This window comes from Oreochromis aureus, linkage group 23 (assembly GCF_013358895.1).
Source record: "Oreochromis aureus strain Israel breed Guangdong linkage group 23, ZZ_aureus, whole genome shotgun sequence".
Taxonomy (NCBI): domain Eukaryota; kingdom Metazoa; phylum Chordata; class Actinopteri; order Cichliformes; family Cichlidae; genus Oreochromis; species Oreochromis aureus.
Genome location: NC_052963.1, coordinates 13,476,448 through 13,495,765, shown reverse-complemented (window position 1 = coordinate 13,495,765; position 19,318 = coordinate 13,476,448). Strand labels below are relative to the sequence as shown.

At 35.7% G+C, this 19,318-nt stretch overlaps 1 protein-coding gene and 2 non-coding genes across 4 annotated transcripts; 1 reads left to right on the top strand and 2 right to left on the bottom strand.

Moving 5' to 3' along the window:
• Positions 1–242: 242 nt before the first annotated feature.
• On the bottom strand, positions 243–8,994 carry LOC116321865 (CD48 antigen-like). Of its 2 annotated transcripts, XM_031741807.2 has the most exons (8): positions 8,745–8,994; positions 4,283–4,432; positions 3,117–3,407; positions 2,807–2,880; positions 2,305–2,470; positions 2,095–2,124; positions 1,905–1,970; positions 243–719 (listed from the first exon to the last, which is right to left on the bottom strand). In XM_031741807.2, coding segments are annotated over exons 2-8 (693 nt in total). In that variant the 5' UTR covers positions 4,347–4,432; positions 8,745–8,994; the 3' UTR covers positions 243–717. The 2 variants fall into 2 exon arrangements, with proteins under 2 accessions (XP_031597667.2, XP_031597668.2); XM_031741808.2 differs by lacking the exons at positions 1,905–1,970; positions 2,095–2,124 and having other exon boundaries at positions 8,745–8,923.
• Positions 8,995–15,243: 6,249 nt separating this feature from the next.
• On the bottom strand, positions 15,244–15,362 carry LOC116321886. The gene has a single exon (XR_004199589.1). It is a non-coding gene; the product is annotated as a 5S ribosomal RNA (ribosomal RNA).
• Positions 15,363–15,704: 342 nt separating this feature from the next.
• On the top strand, positions 15,705–15,823 carry LOC116321889. Its single transcript, XR_004199590.1, has one exon. It is a non-coding gene; the product is annotated as a 5S ribosomal RNA (ribosomal RNA).
• The last annotated feature ends 3,495 nt before the right edge of the window (positions 15,824–19,318 follow it).

The following is a 19,318-nucleotide window of genomic DNA, read 5'->3' as shown; positions in this document are numbered from 1 at the left end:
TGTGGAACTCTCTCCCTCTGAGCTTAGGATCTGTGGACTCAGTAGTCTCTTTAAAAAAGACAAACAAACAAACAAAAACTAAAAACTAATCTTTTTAAAGTTGCATTTGGTTAACTTTTTGTTTGTTTTTGTTTCATACCTTGTTATTTTGTGTCAAGCACTTTGTGATATTTTGTCTAGAAAGGTGCTATATAAATAAAAAGCCAAAAATATCAGCTTTGAAAACAAGAAGAGGTATACAAAACATTTCAAACTGATGTTTATAGGAAAATTCATGGGTCTGAAAATACAAGTCAGTCCCTTTCAAGCAGTTTAAAACAGAAACAGTAAATGAATGCATGGCTTTGAGATACTTTTTGCTTGTAATATAAATCCCAGAGTCCACAACCGAGAGGACTACAGAGATGGCCATGCTACAAAGAAAATTCCAACTGTTTAAAGATAAAATTGGAGTATGTTTATACAAGGGAAACCCAAAACCTACAAAAAATATTTAACCCGGTTTATACAGTCAGTGTAAACAAATGAGGGGTCCTAAACACAGTCTTTCACCTCATCACTGAGGCTGGATAATGATTGTATTTCTTCCTGTTGTCTCCCTCAGAGGTTCTGGGAGGCTGCTGGCCAAAATGGTGTTTAGCTCAGTTATTTGAGTGTTGCAGGCTCTCACTACAGCTGCTGCTGTTCTTGAGTGATCTGCAAACGAAGCTCCTTCTCCTCTGTTAAAATAAGCATAGATGACGTGTCAGACCTGGAGAATCAGCTCAATTCAGTTTTATCAATACAGCACCAAATCACAACAAGAGTTACCTATTCTAAAGACCCTACAGCAATCCAAAGAAACAGAGAAAAACCCAACAATCATGTGATCCCCTTTGAGTAAGAGCTTTGGCGATAGTGGGAAGGAAAAGCCCCTTTTTAACAAGAAGAAACCTCCAGCTCAGGGAGAAGCAGCCATCTGCTGCGACCGGTTGGGGTGAGGTGAGAAAAAAAGGACAAAAGACATCCTGTGTCTTCACATCACAATCATCTCTCATCATTTCTGGCTAAACCTGCTAATACTAAGAACCTGGCTTTGGCGTAATTACGCACACGTAATTACGCACACCCCACTTTGCAGTTATTTATTTGTAAAAAATGTTTGGAATCATGTATGATTTTCGTTCCACTTCTCACGTGTACACCACTTTGTGTTGGTCTTTCACGTGGAATTCCAATAAAATTGATTCATGTTTGTGGCTGTAATGTGACAAAATGTGGAAAAGTTCAAGGGGGCTGAGTACTTTTGCAAGCCACTGTATTTCTTTAGGAGTTCAAAATGTGTTAATTACATAAATAAAATGTAATTTTCTCTGTAGCACTTGGTGGATTTCATAAGCAACACACCTTAGTTGTTCACACAAAGCATAAAGGTAAAAAACAATATATACAATGTTATCTTCATTTTAGATGTCAAAAAGTATTAGCGGCTCCCAGTGTTTTCTTTTGCGTGGAAACCGGGTCCAAATGGCTCTTTGGGTGTTGAAGGTTGCTGGCCCCTGCTCTAAGGCTGTTTAATTTTGTTTACTTAAATACATTTTAATATTGTAAGTAATATATTTTAAACAAACTGCTCAAAATATTAGAAACCTCATTTCCTTCTTTGATAGAGTGATTTTATGTGTCGTCTGTAGCCTAATCTAGCATCACGTGTTCAGCCTGGTTTGTTTAACCCTAATGTCAATACTGCACTGTGAAAGTCAATACAGTGGCTAAACTTAAAAAAAAAAAAAGATTGAACTTATTGTCTCAATAATCAAGGAGGAAAAGTTATAAAGCTTTTAGTGAAGTATACGCCCTGCCACCAAACACCACCCAAAAAACAACAAAAACAAAAAGAAGACCTTTTTAAAAAGAAAACGTACACTTTTTCCATCTGGACTGGACACAGCAAATGATGACAAGGATTACCACCAAACAAATACAAATACCTGATGGTGAAGAATAACAGCAAATTGTGTTTGACATGTTAAAGTGAGACTAGAAATAGACAAATGATGAGTTCATCGTGTGAAGTTTAATTCCTCCGTATTTCATATCAGATGTGAAACATACCCACAGCAATCCAGATCCCACTGTGATCAGCTTCAGAATAAAACAACAGGAGTAGAAATGTATTTATTTGGAGATGAATGGAATAAAAATGGACAATGGACAAATGATAACACACACACACACACACACACACAACTTCATATACCCACTTACTTTTTGCACAATGATCAGTCTTTTCCACAACCCACTGGCATTGACTTGAATACTTACAGGGCTTAATGCAGTCTTGTTGAACAGGCTGACTGATCTCAGAGCTGACGGGGTTAGAAACATTGCAAGAGAAACGAGCATTTAGCACGTCTTCGGCTGGTCTTGTCAGCGTCTTCTCTTTTTCTGCCACCGTTTCACCATCCATAAACCATTCGATCTTCTCATCCTGTAGGAGAAAACACAATTTATAAATTAGTTGAAGGTTTAGATTTTAAGTCTAAAATAAAAAGCTCAACCTGGCTAAAATTGGAAATATATTCATCTTTTCATACACTTTCAGTAATTTCTCAGCCTATATAATTAAATAATACATACATAGAGACCCAAGCCTCACTGAAACAACATCTGTGAGTAAATGCTTATAGACAGCACACTTCAAATCATTCTTAGTTTCAGTGGAGGAGAAATGAAGCCTTTGTCTACAGATTCTTCAACAGCTTAATTATGAGTCAGTTATTTGTACTTTAACTTATTTGTAACTGAAAATAAATATTGTTCTCACCTGACCAGCATCGCAAGTAAAAGTGACTTTTGTCTTATCACACGTCACTGTTACTTTGGGCTTCTGCACAGGGTCTGAGGAAAGAAAATGTAATTATATCAATGTTATATAAACTACTGCTGATAATGATTTTCTGCATTTACCAAGATTGTTGATTGATAAAACTCAGCAGTGACTTTAATAAAACCAAACACTTTAATCTTAATTACAAAGTATGACTAAAACAGCTTCTGATGGATTAGCACACTTGCTTGTTGTGATATATTTAGTACAAGCACAATAAATATATGTATAATGTGTTGTTACTTACCTAATACACACAAACGCACACTTGGTAAATCTCCTGCACTGGTTCCATCTGCTCTGTGAACCTGTGGGGTGTATCGTCCTGACTTGTCTTTGGTCAGTTGTGTCAGCTTTAGTGATCCAGTTGAATCAACATCATAATTTTTCCCTCTGATCACCTGTTTACTTCTGCGATAAAAGATTTGGTTTTCATCCTGGAACCATCTCAGGCTATCCGAGTCTTTTAACACATGTTGAAGTCGCACAGTAAAGTTTGAGCCTGTTGCAGCGTACACATCACAATCAGCCTGAGGGCCTGAAAGATAAAGAAATAAAGAGGAATTGCATGAAAAAATAATAATAGTCATGCTAGAAAAGCTTTCAACGATCATATGTCAATTCATCAAATGTGAAGGAAATTATTATTTTTGATTTTTTAAAATTATTTTTAAAAGGGTGAACAACAACCTGGTGTCAAGAAGAAACAAATTTGCAAAACTATTTTTCAGTTGCTGAACAACTTTAACAGTTTCATTTTCTGGGAAGGGAAATCAAAGGACGTCAGCACCTATATCACTCATCCTACACTGAGACACCATGTTATTATTTTCATGGATAAAAAACAGATTATAGAAACAACCAAGTCTCAGTAACAAACAACAAAACACTTGAATGAATCTCTTATCCCCATTCAGCACATATGAGCATGTCACAAGTATAACTATTAACAATAAATTATTTAACATATCAATATATCATAACAGAATACAATACAACAGAAAAAATGACTGATATTTTTATATCTCCATATTTCATGCATCATTCCCACTCCTTGAGTTCATTTGCTGCTTGCATTTTAGTGCCACTGCCAAAATCTGCCTTTAAATTCACTGTAAATTACAACATTTTTGTGGCGTTTTTCCCTCAGTGAAGGAGCAGTAATACTTTTTGGGATGTTTTAGTTCAGTAATTATAGCTAAATGAAGGTATTCTAGATTTTTATGATGGTAAAACACATTTCCAACAAGAGCGTCATACAGACGCAGAGAAGCAGAAATAAAACTGCACAATCAGTATAACATCTGGCCAATCAGAAGTGGTATCTTAAAGAATGATTTAGTTGACAAGTTAAAATGAACTTTTCCTTTAATAAACCTTGCGGAATTTATAATGAGATCAACTGTGCTGTACCTATGGAGCCACTGGCTAAGAGGCAGAGCAGAAGCACAGCGATGATGATGGAAGAAAAAGCCATCTTCTTACTCTTCAGGTCACATTCATGTCCAAGCGGATACTCAGTCCAAACCAGGGATCCACGAATATCCAAAGCACACAAAAGACCTTCCAACGGTGTGGGAAAAAAAAGTGAGCAAAAATGAACAAAATATATGAAACACAAACAAAAACAGCTGCAAAAAAAGCAGAAAGCAGATATGTTGCTGGCAAATATCCAGCCAACTGATGCAATCCTGACTGCCTATGCTCTTAAAAATGCTGGGTTATTTTCATAACTCAACTTCTGGTTAAAAGCTGTAGGTTCGTAAGTTGGGTTATTGTGACCAAATATTGTTTCAAAAGTCATGACTCAGGAGTTGGGTTTGTAATGTGCCGGGTTCTTCAATTCCCTCCACAGCTTGACTAATTCTGTTGGGTCACAGGTTGGGCAGCTTTGATAAAATATTGGGTCAAAAGTTTACCCAATTGTTAGGGTTGAAGATAAGCTTCAGAAGAAGCCACATCATTGTTCACAAACTGCATTTTTCAACTAGACTGTGACCTGATCAGATATCACTGGACTTCTCCACTACTATGAAATAAACCATGGTAAGTAAACTATTTTATTTAATTCAATTATTTAATTTAGCCTAAATTACCTCTATGTTGATAACAACATCTTTTTATTTTAAAATTTAAAGGAAATTATATTTTTTAAAGATAGATTGCACCAATACTCTCACCCCCTTTTTTCCCTCGTTCACTATAGACCGCACAAAGGGCACGCGCATCCCTGCACTTAGCTCGCTTGCTACTAATGATAACGTGATGGCAACAGCAACATACGTGAGTATTTATACTGCCACCACCAATATTTAGCCACCATCTTCGATCCTCACTCGAAGACCTCGGTAGCTTTAAGGTCTCCAAAGTTTATGTATAATGAAAGTAAAATAAAAAACACTAATTTACTGCTTTCTAAATATCGTTTGTATTAAGCTTTTTGGTTCTTAGTCAACACACAAGGCTAAGTTGTTAAAGGGTTAACCTGGCGGGGCTGAGAATGTTGGCTGCATTCAGACCCTGCTCAGTATACAGCTACTCTGCTCTTCACTTAGACCGAGGCAGTGCTAGCTACTCTATAACACTGGGTGAATCCGCCTGTCATTACTTCACAGACGAAAGTCGCAGACTTAATTGACCGATTGATCAATCCTGGGTACACAAGCTGTGCAATCACACTTGCTTATATTTCTTTTTAACTTATATCTATGTACATTCACTTTAATGAAAATTAAAAATGAGAAATGTTATCCTTGCTAGAGTATTGTGATGGACCGAGCAGTGAAGGAACGTCAGGCACAGGTTAAAGTGCAAAAAAAGTTTTTTTATTTGACCCCAAAACAAACTTAAATAATACAGAGAATTCAAAATCTTGGGCCCATAACAGAGGTCAAAGTAACAGACCTCTTTGTTGCCAGAAAAGCTGGCAACAAACCCTACTACTAACTCAAACAAACTAACCTACCTAAACGAGACAAAGGGGAAACTTGGCTGATCAGCCAACAAAAACAAAAACAACACACAGAAAGGCGTAGAACACACAAGCCCAACTAAAACTAACATAACAAATTCCATTTCCCCCATGATCCAGAATTGTGGTATGACCCAATTTGCAGGTCTCCACATAGGCTTGCTCCGCCCTTTTTCCGCCTTTTAGCTCATCAACCAAGGGACTGGGAGCAGCGGCGACTGAGGTAACTCAGAAAACAAAGAAAGATTAAATCATACATAAATTACAGTAAACTACAATAAACTAAAATGTGCACACTTATTTTAGAATACAGTATTACGTGATTGTATAAGTACACTAATTCTAAACTGCACAAGTATATTCAATTATTCTGAAATTAACATTAAAAATGTTTTAACTTTAGAACATCCGTGAGGTTCACCTGAGGGGGAGATCTTTGGTTGCCAGTCTTGAAGAACACCAGCACATATCCATACAAAGGTATGAAAGGTAGAGGGTCTGGATACTTATTTTACACTTAATGGAGCGCTATGGAGAAAAGTGAGTATTTCTTGTACATTTTTTTTGTTGTTGGTGGTGGTGGTGGTAGTGTGTGGCATTTTCACTGTGGGTACATTGGGGCTTCTTGGCCAGAACATCAGGGACACTGCGCTGTGCTGGCCCAAGTAAAATGACTTTCTTTTTTTTCCAAAGCTTCTGCTCTTTGTATTTGTTTATTTTACAAGAAATCTACTGAAAAGTAAAATTTTTGTTTATCCGATTTTATTAAATGAAACTGTTGTTGCTTGCAGCCTAACTTCAGGAATAAAGTCAATTTTGGCATCATCAATAGTGGATCAGTTTCCATGTTTAAAGGAGTGCCGTGGCACAGGATATATAAGTATCTACACTTCAATGGATACACACAACAACAATTAAAAAACCTGAATACTGGTCAGTTTTTCAATCAGTATACTGAGTGTCATTGTGATTATAAAAATAAATATACAGTTTGTATGTACTCAATTTCCATATCTTTAAAACATGTATGCACATTATATATTTGTTTAAATCTATTACGAAGTTGGCAAAAAGGTTTGTACAACCTTGTGACAGTATAAAGTGTGTGAAACATGATACTTGATCTTGGCTTAGTCCATCTCCTAACCATTAATTGCAAGCATTCACGACCACAGACGGGTCTGCTTCATTGTTGTTTTGTCCTCTCTGAGCAAATGTCAGGCATAGTGTTGGAGCTCACCGCTCCAGGATTACAGACAACTTGACATTAACCAAACAACTGCAAATAATCTTCTAAATCTTACTTTACTGACCCTTTTCTTTTGTTTAAAAATTACAGGACACATGGTTAGCCCTTGCAGAACTCATAGGCCAGCAACTGGATTTCTGAAGGAATGTCTACGTAATATCAGGAAAAGGCTTCGTTCTGTGAGGACGAAGAATTCAGCACCAAAGGAACCCCAAGAAAATGTTCATCTTGCCTGGTACTAGAAGATAGATTTGTTTCTGCTTTTTGCAGCAATCTAAGGTCTGTTGATGGCTGCTTCAAAGCATTTTTTGTTTTTGATGCAAGTTACCCAAAGTCATGTGCCCGGGTTCGGGAATTCCTTCACACTGTCATCTATCCCAGGAATAGATGAATCCCAGGACTCGTTTAGCTATGATGGAAGCGTAAAATGTTGCTCACAAAGGTGCATGAAATGATCCGAGAGGGAGATTCCCTCTTGCCACTTTTCCAAAGTGGTGATGTATGTTAAATACTGAGATCATCATCAATTCATCATTTTTTTTTAAAGTTAAGAGTTTTTACATGTACTCTGTTCTAAAAACAGAGATGACTTTACATAGCATGTCTTCATGTGTGTTAACATGCACATGTGCTGTAACCAAAGACCGATTTGAAGTAATGGATATAACATAATGAATTATATACTTTTTTGTTACTTGCATTTTACTTTCATTGATATATTTTTTTATGAATTTTGCTGTCTATATTCTATGTATCATATGGCAATAAAAAGATTTTTTTGAGAAAATATGTTTTGAATCTAGTTTTTATATGCTGAATTTTATAATAAGTAGAAATCTTAACCCAAATGTTAATGGTAATATAACCCTTGTGATGGGTTCTGAGTTTCGACCCAAGTTTTGGTAACCTCAACTTTAACCATTGGTCGATTTAACCCAATTTTTGGATAGTTATCCTAACGCAGTGTGCTGGGTCAAACCAATAACCCAACCCTGTTAAGTTGAAACAACCCAGCCTTGGGCTGGTCCATATTTGACCCAGCGTTGGGTTACAAATTGGATCATTTTTAAACCAGCATTTTTTTGGTGTGTAGCTTATTCTTAGGTTTTGCTTTTGATTATCAATGTACTCACCAAATACAGCAAATAGAAAGTGAAAGTAAAAAAGTAAAAAAAAAACCCAAAAAACATAGAGAACAATAGACCAGACTGGAAATGTCTGTTTTATTTAATATTATTTATTTATTTATTATTTAAAGCAGAGGAATTTACTGCGCAGCTCTCTCGCTCTCTCTCTTTCTGCTGATATAAGCGACCCTGGCTCACCCAGCACACTCTCTTTTTCTCTTTATCGGCTCTATATGACAGCAATAATAGATACAGACTTTGTTCGTCTTCACGATCCACAGCACACATAATGGTGATTGATGGGTATCGTTTTCTTGCACGCGCGTGTGCTCGCACGTAATAAATAAAGTGTTGAAAACAACAACGCTGTGATTTTAGACCCACCCAAAGCGGTGTGGATGTGGGGGAGTTCTAAAGTAAGACTATCAGACAGCAGCTGAAGATTAACAAAGTCCATGTGATCCATAAAAAGCCATAAATTAAAAAGATGATTATGATAAACATATATACATTGTTATATATACATACCAATCTGATGGTGTCTTCTGACTCAGGGTAGAGGTGGTGTGATCCTGGGAAGAGTGATAATGAAAGCAGAAGCGACTGCGGACCCGATCCGCCCCCGGAACGTATCATTTCTTGGATCTGTTTGGGATCATCATGGTGGCGTGTTTTCAAAATAATCATAATCATGCTGAAGTATCCAAAAAAAACAGCTGTATAAAAGTTGGGATATTTCTTATGAAAGAAGCGGTGTGATCCTAGTAACCATTGATTACATATTCCACCGCGGATTCCTCGTTTTCCACTGACTGCAGTTCATTAACCTGGCAGCAGGTTATGTCATACATGTCGTCTTCAGACAAAAGCACAAAACATGCTGGTTAAAATGAACAAAAACGGAAGTAAGTGAATAACAGTCACATGATTGGACTTGTGAATAGATGATTTCAGCAAATTTTGCTTGCCATCAGGTTTGTTTCAGTCCAGGCAGCTGCAGTCACTTGTCGACACTAAGTAAGTAAGTAAAACTTTATTTATATAGCACCTTTCAAGATAAAAATCACAAAGTGACTATCGTAAAATACAGAAAAGTAGTGGTCACATGACGTGGGTGTCTCCTACCCAGTGGCGTTTTTTGTATTTTTTGTATTTTTTTAAATTGAGCAATTGAAAATACAAACTCTCAAAGAGGATAACAGTGATAACAATACAAAAAAAAAAAAAAATACAATTAAACCCAGAAAAAATACATATGGCAGGCATTTAAATTTTGCATAAAGGAGAGCAGTGAAACAATATAATAAAATAAGTCAAAATTTAGAATCGCAGGAGACGGGAATATTCTTTTTTTTTTCTTTTTTTTTTTGGCATATTTGCTCTTAGTCTTTTTAAGCAAAGAAAAAAATAACTTAAAATCATTAATAAAACCAAGGAAAGATTAGAGTTCCGCCATTTAGTACAATGGATATGATATTTACCCAATAGTATGATGACGACACCCAAAGCTAGATGGTCCATATAAAAAATAATATGCTATAGTAACTAAACTAGAACCATGCCGAATAACCATTCTGTCATAACTATGGAATATTTTGTCTTTGAAGAAACTACTAATACATTTATTATTGCATTTTTTATCAAACAGATGACAATGTCCTAACAATAAATTTGGAAGCACTGATGATAAATTATTGTACATGATAAAGTTTTTAACCAAACGAAGCAGAGGCGGTGGGATCAGTTTATGAAATCTGTCATATTCACTTTGAGAACAGTTTAGACAATATTTTTCGGAGAAGTTTGTGTAACTTAGAATGAATCCGTTTTCATCCAACAAATCTGTTATAAATATAATATTTTTGTGAAACCAGTCGCTCTTGAAAATTGATTTTTGATTAAGTGTTTTTAAGTGTTAAGTTAAGGTTGAGTTATGAGGAGAGAAGTTATGGGTAAATATCATCTTCTACAAATATAAAATCTGTTTGTGAAAGTTCGATATCTTGATTGGGATTTTATTTACCTCACAATCACATTTCAAAATAAAATCTAATCCTCCTATTTTATTAAACAATGATATTGGAATCTGGAGCCACGTAGAGTCTGGCTGTGACAGACGAGATTTTAACCATTTAATTCTAAGGGTGTCAACCATAAATTCGAATTCTGGAGCTTTGATACCACCTTTATTGTATTCCTTCACAAGCTGAGATCTTCTAATGCAGTGGGTTTTATTCCTCCACAAGAATTGCAAAATAACTATGTTAGCATTATTTTTTTAGAGGAGATATATAGAGTGACAAGGATAAATCAGTTTGGAGATGCCTTCAGCTTTAGAAAGGATGTTTCTGCCAAAAATAGTGAGGTCTCTGGTTAGCCAGTGGCTAAGTCATTTCTTCATATCCATGATACGATTAGATTAGATTAGATTAAATAAAACTTTATTAATCCCTCGGGTGGGTTCCTCTGGGAAATTAGGGTTTTTTTTGTTGTTGTTGTTTTTCTAGATTAACGGTTAGAAATATTAATGTCTTCTCTTCTAATTAAGTTTTCAGATGTCGTCAGCCTAAATATTTGACTTCCGGCTGAATAATTAATTGAAACAATTGAGGAGTCACAGCTTGTATGAATCGGGAGTAGTTCACATTTTTTGATATTAAGAGATAAACCAGATGCTTAGAGATAGGTAGAGATTATACTTAAAGTTTTTTCTACCATTGATTTCTCTTTCAAAAAGATAGATGTATCATCTGTGAATTGACTTATTTTGAACTCTTTATTAAAAATTGATATTCCTTGTATGTTGTTAGAATTTTTGATTAATAGTGTTAACAGTTGAGTTGCCAATTTAAAAAGCTTCGGTGAAATAGGGCATCCTTGTCGGATTCCTCGTTGCACCTTGAAACCAGGAGTCATTCCTGGATTCAAGGAGACCGTGCTACTGATGTCAGTGTAAAGCATGTTTCAGAATTTACTTTCAAAGCCCAAAAATTCAAACGCTCTTAACAAAAAGGGATGTTTGATCGTGCCAAAAGCCTTGAAAAAGTCCAGAAACAACACATAACTGCCTGTTGTGATAAATTCTCTGTAGTCTAACAGGTCAAGAATCAGTCTAGTGTGGTTATGTATGCTTCTACCCTTCACAAAGGCTGACTGGCACTCATCCACTATTTTGGATAACCCCAAATCCAATCTATTGGATTGTGAGCTAGCAACTTGTAGTCATTGCATAATAATGTAATTGATCTTCAATTATGCAGCAATAGTTTGTCCTTAGTGTGATAACACCCCTTTAGGGGAAAGATGACCACATGACATGCATTCCAAAAAGGCATTATAAAGCAGAACTCTGACATCATTCCAAAAATGAATATTCCACTGTTAATCCATTCAGTCTTGGTGACTTTCCTTTTGACATACACCCAATTGGTATATCTAGCTCTTCAATTCTAAGCTTATCTTCCATGTTTTGCCTAAAAGACTCGTCAATTATTGTACTACATGGCCTAATTATTTCAAAAATGTTTGACAATCATCGATTGAAAAGTTAGATTCATATAATTTGTTATAGAAATGTTCTATTTCCTCATTTATTTGTTCTTGGCTGTCAATGCTAAGATTATTAAGAAGTAGTTTATTAGTTTTCTTTTTTGTTTGCTTTTGTTTTTCTTCCCAATCATCTTTCTCTCCTTTTGCTCCTTTCCAGATATAAGCTATCCAATTGACTTTGAAGATTATTTAATTTTACTTGTTCTTCTAAAGATGGGTCTGCTTTTTGACATAATCTATTCATGTCATTAATAATATCATGTTGTTTCTTTCTTTAACTTTAGAGATGTCTTTACTTATTTTTATGGCAACTTCTTTGATTTTAAATTTAAACCACTCCCATTTACTCAAGGGTGACATTTCCAATAGATTAATTAATTTTTTGTTTCATTACAAAACTTCTCATTGTCTAGAAGGCTACTAATAAACTTCCATAAATAGTCAGGGATATGCTTAACTGCACCTGGTCAGTCAGAGGTTATGCTGATATTTCACATTTAAGGACCTCATTTATCAGGTGATTAACCAAAAGTCTGTCCTTGAACACTGACCATTATTGGCCAAATTGTACCGTGTGTATTGTTTGGCATTGGGATTTCTTATTCTCCAAAAGTCAATTACATTTACTTTAGTAATAGTAATTCAGCTATAATCTCCTCATAATAGTGGCTATGTCTTCTTGGAGGAAGGCGATCCATAAAGAGGTCAGGGACCAAATTAAGTGTCCATTATTGTCAGTACTATGGTTAATTACAATTTCCAAAAACCTGTTGAACAGGATCATTGGTCCAGCTGAATGTGAAGTCCTATGGCTGAAGAAAACATAATCTCCCCATTGATCTTTCCAAAAAATTTTATCCGCCTCTACTGAATGAGTCTCTTGCAAAAAAAATAATATTGCTCTTCTGCCCTTTGCAAAAAAGAAAAGTTGCCTTACGCTTTGCATTGCTAACCTTTTTCCACTCGATAAAAGTTAATGTGAGGGTTCCCGATGGTAAGGGACAAATGGAATCTAATGGCAGGATGCTGTAAACGAACCAAACTTCAGTCAGGAGAACAACTGAGATAATCCATCCACCATACGAGGCTGGTCATTATTATACTGCTGCATGGGCTGGGCTGTAGTTACATGGTAAGGTTTTAAAAACTGAGTTTTAAGATGAACAGTGATAATAAAAAATAGAGGGAGGCCAACAGTGATCACTCACTTTGTTTAGGGGCTTGTTCAGATTAAATAGAACAAGATACAACACATTAAAACATGTTAAAAACACAACAGCCTTAATAAACGCAGAGTAGACTTTTATACTAAATTCAGGGCTGTACCTAAACTTTGTTACAGTTAGAGACAAATTTCTAAAGTAGCTGCCAAGAAACCATTTTTTATCAGGCAGATAAAAAGTGTCAGGCACCAACATTTACATTCTGTGTGCAACTTGTAAAATATTTTTTACATTTAGTCTATTATAGAGTAAGTATAGAGTATGTTTACAGCCTGTTAAATACAGTAGTTTGAGTTAGTCCACAGCATGTAAACACATTTCCTGCATGTCCAAATATCTTAATTTTCAAAATCGCTATGGAGATGTTATATACAGTGTTTTAATTTTATAAATTATTGACAATCAGCTGATATTTCAAAATAAAGTTCGCCCTTCTCACTAAATGTCGACTACTGTAGAAGTTGACTGCTTTTTTTAGATTGACTGGAACTTTTTCAGATCACGATAATCATCATGACATTGCTAAGAAAACAAATACACCAAATGTGCAAAAACATTTCTCAGTAAAAGGAATTTTGTAATCACTAACCCGCTTTATTACAGTTTAACTTTCTGTCAAGGAAACAGGAAATCAATCATCTTATGATTATTTTCCTCAGTAATAACAAGAAATTAAGCTTCTAGCCAACGTTCATTTTGACACACTACTCAAAACTGGTCGGGTGTCTTTTTCAGAGCCACTTGCTCTAAACCTTTCATTTAACATGAAATTTTATTTTCTGAAAATCACTTTCATAACTTTACATCTGCAGAAAAGATTTAAAGTATTTATCCTCATAACTGTCATGCGGGAATGTGCTTTATTTATTGAAGCCAAAGTAATGCATGGTCTAACAAAGAAAACAGTCAAAAAAGCATCAGCGATGACAGACAACACTGCATCATGTAAAGATCGCATATAAACGTTCATCAATGTTTTCGCTTGACACGGAGACGAGGGACTGTAATCACAAGAACTATGATAAGGCAGTGTGATCTTTTGAATAAGTAGAATTACTCATTTAGTCCAACAACTCTGACTTTCATTCTTTGTATAGTACAGGATTACTGTTTATTTGTTGGATCCCTTTAGTGTGAATGATACTTTTTTAAATATAATTATTATTATTTTTAAAGAAGCGAAGTTTTTGATGTTTAATTTCATTTACTACATCTACATGAACTTTGAAATGTCAACCTGATCACTCATTTGAAACAGCAGAGTGATGGTGGCAGCAGAAGCCATCTTCTTCTTCACCGTTCTCATCACATTCAGCTAACAGCCGCTTTCCTTTTAGAGGTTATTTCCTGTCGGAGCACATTATCATCACATGTTTATGTCAGTGTGCAGGTACGGTTTTGAAGAGAAGAGGCCTCGTCTGCTTTCATAGATAAGGAACAGAGCAAATGTGACACTTAGAACAAAGACTTTGCTTTTTAAGTTTTCTTACTTCACAAATAAATATAAATATAATATGTGATCACCAGTTAGAGATGTTAAAGAGGTAACCAAAAACTCAAATACAAACTGTCCTAATTTGGGTGATTACTAATAATTTAGACAAAAAATATAAATGTGTGTTTTTTCTGAAAGGATTTCCTATTAAAACCTGACAATACAAACTGATTATTCTTGATACTACAGCGTCCTGTCCTCTGTTCCCTGACTGTTCAACATTAAATTAACAGTCAACATTAAACATTGCTGAGGTTTTCTTGTTGTCATTGTTTTTTTACTCATCGCTTTCTAGGGAAAGTAAATGAAATGAAGCTGAAGAAGAACTAGAATGTCCCTTCATGATTTTATAAAATTAAAAGTGTATTTTATTTCAGATATGTGAGAATAAACACTTCTGTGAGTGTAATGTGGCAAATAAAGTTATTTATTCTTAATTTAAGGAGATCGGGGTGTGCCATGAAGCAAGATTAATGGGTTATTGATATAAGCTGAACCTGAGTCAGAGCTCAGACTCTGCATCATGTTGTCACTGAAATTTGTAAATACTCCTGTTTGGATGTTGATGCAGAAAATGTTTTTTGTTTTTTCAATTACAGCCCTAATCTGCTGACAGGCCTTTCTTTAACATTGTTTGAGCTCAAACTAAACAATCAGCGTTTTTATTATCAGACCGTTTATCATTAAGAATACCAAGTGAGTAGTATTGTCGAGGGAGTGCGCAGCAGCGCCCTCTGCAGTTTGTGTGTCGAAGTGCAAAAGCTTACAGCACCTGGTATTCCCAGGCGGTCTCCCATCCAAGTACTGACCAGGCCCGACCCTGCTTAGCTTCCGAGATCAGACGAGATCGGGCGTGTTCAGGGTGGTATGGCCGTAAGCGAAAGAACAGCTATGTAAAAGACATTTTATAGCTGGCAAATGTCACACAGTTTGATATATATTATTGTTCTAAACTTTATATGTTACGGTATAAACATGCAAACCTTGGCTATGAACTGCAGCTTCATCATTAAGCTGCAAAAATGCTTTTCCCGTAGTAACATCTCCATGATAACACATGACAGCTTATGAGTGACAGAGAACACACAGTGTGTTAGGCCGATTTGTAGGTCAAACATTTTTGTCGTTTGGAGACTTTCACTTATATACAGAACATAAAAATGTAAGCATGTGTGTATCGTTACAGCATGTATAAAAAGGCTGTTCCCACAGCGTTCTGTCGCTTACGGCCATACCACCCTGAACACGCCCGATCTCGTCTGATCTCGGAAGCTAAGCAGGGTCGGGCCTGGTCAGTACTTGGATGGGAGACCGCCTGGGAATACCAGGTGCTGTAAGCTTTTGCACTTCGACACACAAACTGCAGAGGGCGCTGATGCTCACTCACTCACCAACAATACTCAATGCTATTATATTTGTATTCTTCATGATAAACGGTCTGACAATATAAATAATCAAATTTCTAACATTTGTCTAAGTGCTTTAGTGTAAGGCAAGAGAAACCAGTGAAATAGTTATTTTATCGGTAACAATATCCACGGAAAGAAGTCAGACCATAAATGATAAAGTTATCTGAAATAATCATTTAGTCTTTAATATTATTGATATAAGTTTGGTGTGAAAGTACAAAAAGAAAAGTTATTTAGTAGTTAGTAGTTTCAGCACTTAGATGTGATGAAGTAATTTTTTACACAGTAAATGTATAATGAATAACAGATTATAATTTATTACAGGACAGAGTCACAGAGGCCGAGGGCACAGAGTCTGTCTATAATGTACTCTAATATTTTGGTATTGAAAACCCAAAATATCAGCTTGTACAACTGTCTATTTAAATAAGTATGAATGCTATTAAACGTAGTGTTTAATCATGATGTATTCAGAATAAATACAGATGCATGATGTATTTTGACCTGGCAATCTAAGAGACATTTGCACTTATTTTCCTGTGTATTGTAGGACAGAAAGTCAGTCTCATTATGTGCCGATGCTTCCTAAACACTTCGACTTGCAGCTCTAACTGAAATCTAATAAGTGTGACTGTACTCTGTTCCCTGACTGACCACCTACTCCATCCACATCATTTCATCCTTTAAGCGTAGCACTCATCCTCTCTCTATGTGCAGCAAAATCTCAGCATGTCTTTACAAACAGGTTTTAGTAAAAGTAAAACTTAGTCTTTGCTAAAAGTCATAATTTGTTTTTCTGTCTCATATCTTAGTCAAACTGCATGGATATCAGACAGAAGTGGGACTCTGTGTGTACTGCTTGTTCAAAGTCCCGGCATTTTTAATTTATGGCAATTGGTTGGTTATGCTGATGTTTTGAAACCTAAAAAGTCTCTTGGATGAGTGACGTAACGTTTCTCCCACTGACAACGCTACGTCCAGATGAACAGAATCAACTTTTTGGGATTTCCTTACCGAGATGATTGAACATGCATCAAGACATAAACAGTGATACTGTGTCAGTATATGCAGATGTCCACAAGGTGGCATCATTACATTACACATGCACATGTACAGTGTGTGGTTGTTTCGGTGTCATATTTCAAACTAAATATGAGACTGAAACATAATAATTAATTTTATTTATATACAGGTCACAGTTTACATTTTAAAATAGAAACTGCAGAATTGATCCCTACGATAGGCACAATTATTGAACAAAATGCTGAGTAATTTAGATTTTCTGGATTTAAATACCGAGAGCATCAGGTTGAGGAAACCTTACTGGAGATTCATATATAGCCTCATGAAGGTCTTTGACTGGACACAATGTCAGACTGTGTTCCAAACAGCAGAGCTCTCTGTAATAATGAATGAATTATAAATCCAGAAATATACAATTGTGACATTTTACAATTCACATAACCCCTGGAGTTTGATGTTTTACAGTGAAGAGAATCACTGGAGAGGTTTTAGAAGTCGGCCCACATGTTCTACTACTATAAATGTGACTTGTGCACTTTTTTATCACTACAAGCGTCTGCAAAGAGCAAAGACAGCAGAAAGCTCTAAATGTATTGATATGACGATTAAGCAATGATTCTTTACAAAGGTGACCACACTGCACAGCTTGAGTTACTACAGAAGACGTAAACAGTCTGACCTCCTGTCTGTCCCACTTTCTCTGGGTAACTTTGTAGTTTTGTAAGTAGATTAAAAAAATTTATTGATAATCAGCTGGTATTTCAGAGTAAGGTTTGTACATGTGGTCTAGTCACTTAAAGCCAACCACATGCTGATTATTATTTATTCAGACTGAGTGTCTATTTGGGGTCATTTCCTTTAATGTCCCTCATTTTTGTGTGCAACTACTTTATCCATTTAGCACAAAGCTGAAAACCCTAATGTAAATGAAATGTGGGAATCCCGCACAGATCACATGACTTTATCACTGGTGCTTATATTATTTCAAGTCGTCTTTCTTCAGACCACAGTGTGTACAGATGCCAGGTTTCGGGATGTTGCTCGGCGAGTTGCTGTTTTCAGCCATATTTCTGGTGTTGCCAGGTAGCTCCTGCTGGTAGCGGTGCTCATAATAATCAGGCTGTTCCTGTTCTTGATTGCTCCACTGCAAGTAAAGCTCCCTCTCATCTGTTAAAATAAGCATAGATGACAAATCAGACCTGGAGAAACACCATCATCTGTTAAAGTGTTGGTAAGAAAAAAGGTAAAGCCTGCTATTACTGAGAAAATGGCTTTGATGAGGTTGTGTCAACTAAACACGGAAGGATGAAAAAAGATAAATAAAAATAATTTGATCTCCTTTGCAGTAAACATACACAACTAAAACAATGTTGTGGTGTGCTGGAGTTTACATGGTTCAGAAAGAAGTCAGCAAATCAGGTAAGTGTGACTCATATCTAACAGAAATGGGACCCTGGCAATCCCACCCACCCTATGTGACGCCACAGAGGTGTCACATAGGCTGCAGTTTTAGGCTGCTCAATCATTATGTCAGTAAAATTTAAAAAATGCTCCAGTTAAGTGCCATAATTTTAAATAAGTAAGAGCATTGCTTGCATTTGCAGCATGGATTTTTTGAAAGATAAGGTTAAGATGCCTCGTCCATAATTTTCAAGTATTATCAGTATTTTCAAAACATATTTGAATCATCTGCAATTTTAAAACAGTGTGAAATGTCATTAACCCGCTACCATTATAAGTAACTTAACTCTAAATATAAATATAGTGGTCCTAGCACTGCACCTTGGGGAGCTCCACAAGTAACCTTTAAGAACTGTAGACTTATAAGACATATAAGAATGAAGAAAATGCAATTAACCCAAGACAGCAGTCAAAGTGATGTTTATTGTCTCCTGCAAATTAACAAATCTAAATATAGTTTTAGATGAACATGAGAAAATATTTTTTGTGATGTTATGTTCTAAGTTGAAGGCATTGTATACGTTTTTGTTGTTCGAATTTAGATGATGAGGATGTAAACCTGAGGGGGTAGGGCTAAATAACTATATACTTCTGCCTACTCCTTTTCAAACAACTGCATGGAAAGATTTTATGAAATGTTGGTGAATGTATATGTTTGAAATAAAAATGAACTGAACTGAACTTAACTGAAGCTTTTTAAGTAACTAACAGATTATATGCAGTGGTTTTAAAATAACTAAAAATAAACAAATAAATGCTCACCGTTTAGTCGCACATGCTTTTTTCGTCTGAGCTTGATAATATAAATGATGACAATAAGGATCAGCATCAAAACAATACCTGATAAGGATGAAAATAATTGTATTAGACATATAAAAGTAAAGAGTTAAGTATTTGATTCATTGCGTTAAGCTTAATTATTATCCATTTCAGCAATTAAAC

Coding starts and splice junctions, on each gene's coding strand:
- LOC116321865 (XM_031741807.2), bottom strand. CDS start 4,346: ATGGCTTTTTCTTCCATCATCATCGCTGTGCTTCTGCTCTGCCTCTTA. Junction 2,471..2,806: donor TTACTTGCGATGCTGGTCAG/GTGAGAACAATA, acceptor TTTCTCCTACAG/GATGAGAAGATCGAATGGTT. Junction 1,971..2,094: donor TGGGATCTGGATTGCTGTGG/GTATGTTTCACA, acceptor CTTCACCATCAG/GTATTTGTATTTGTTTGGTG.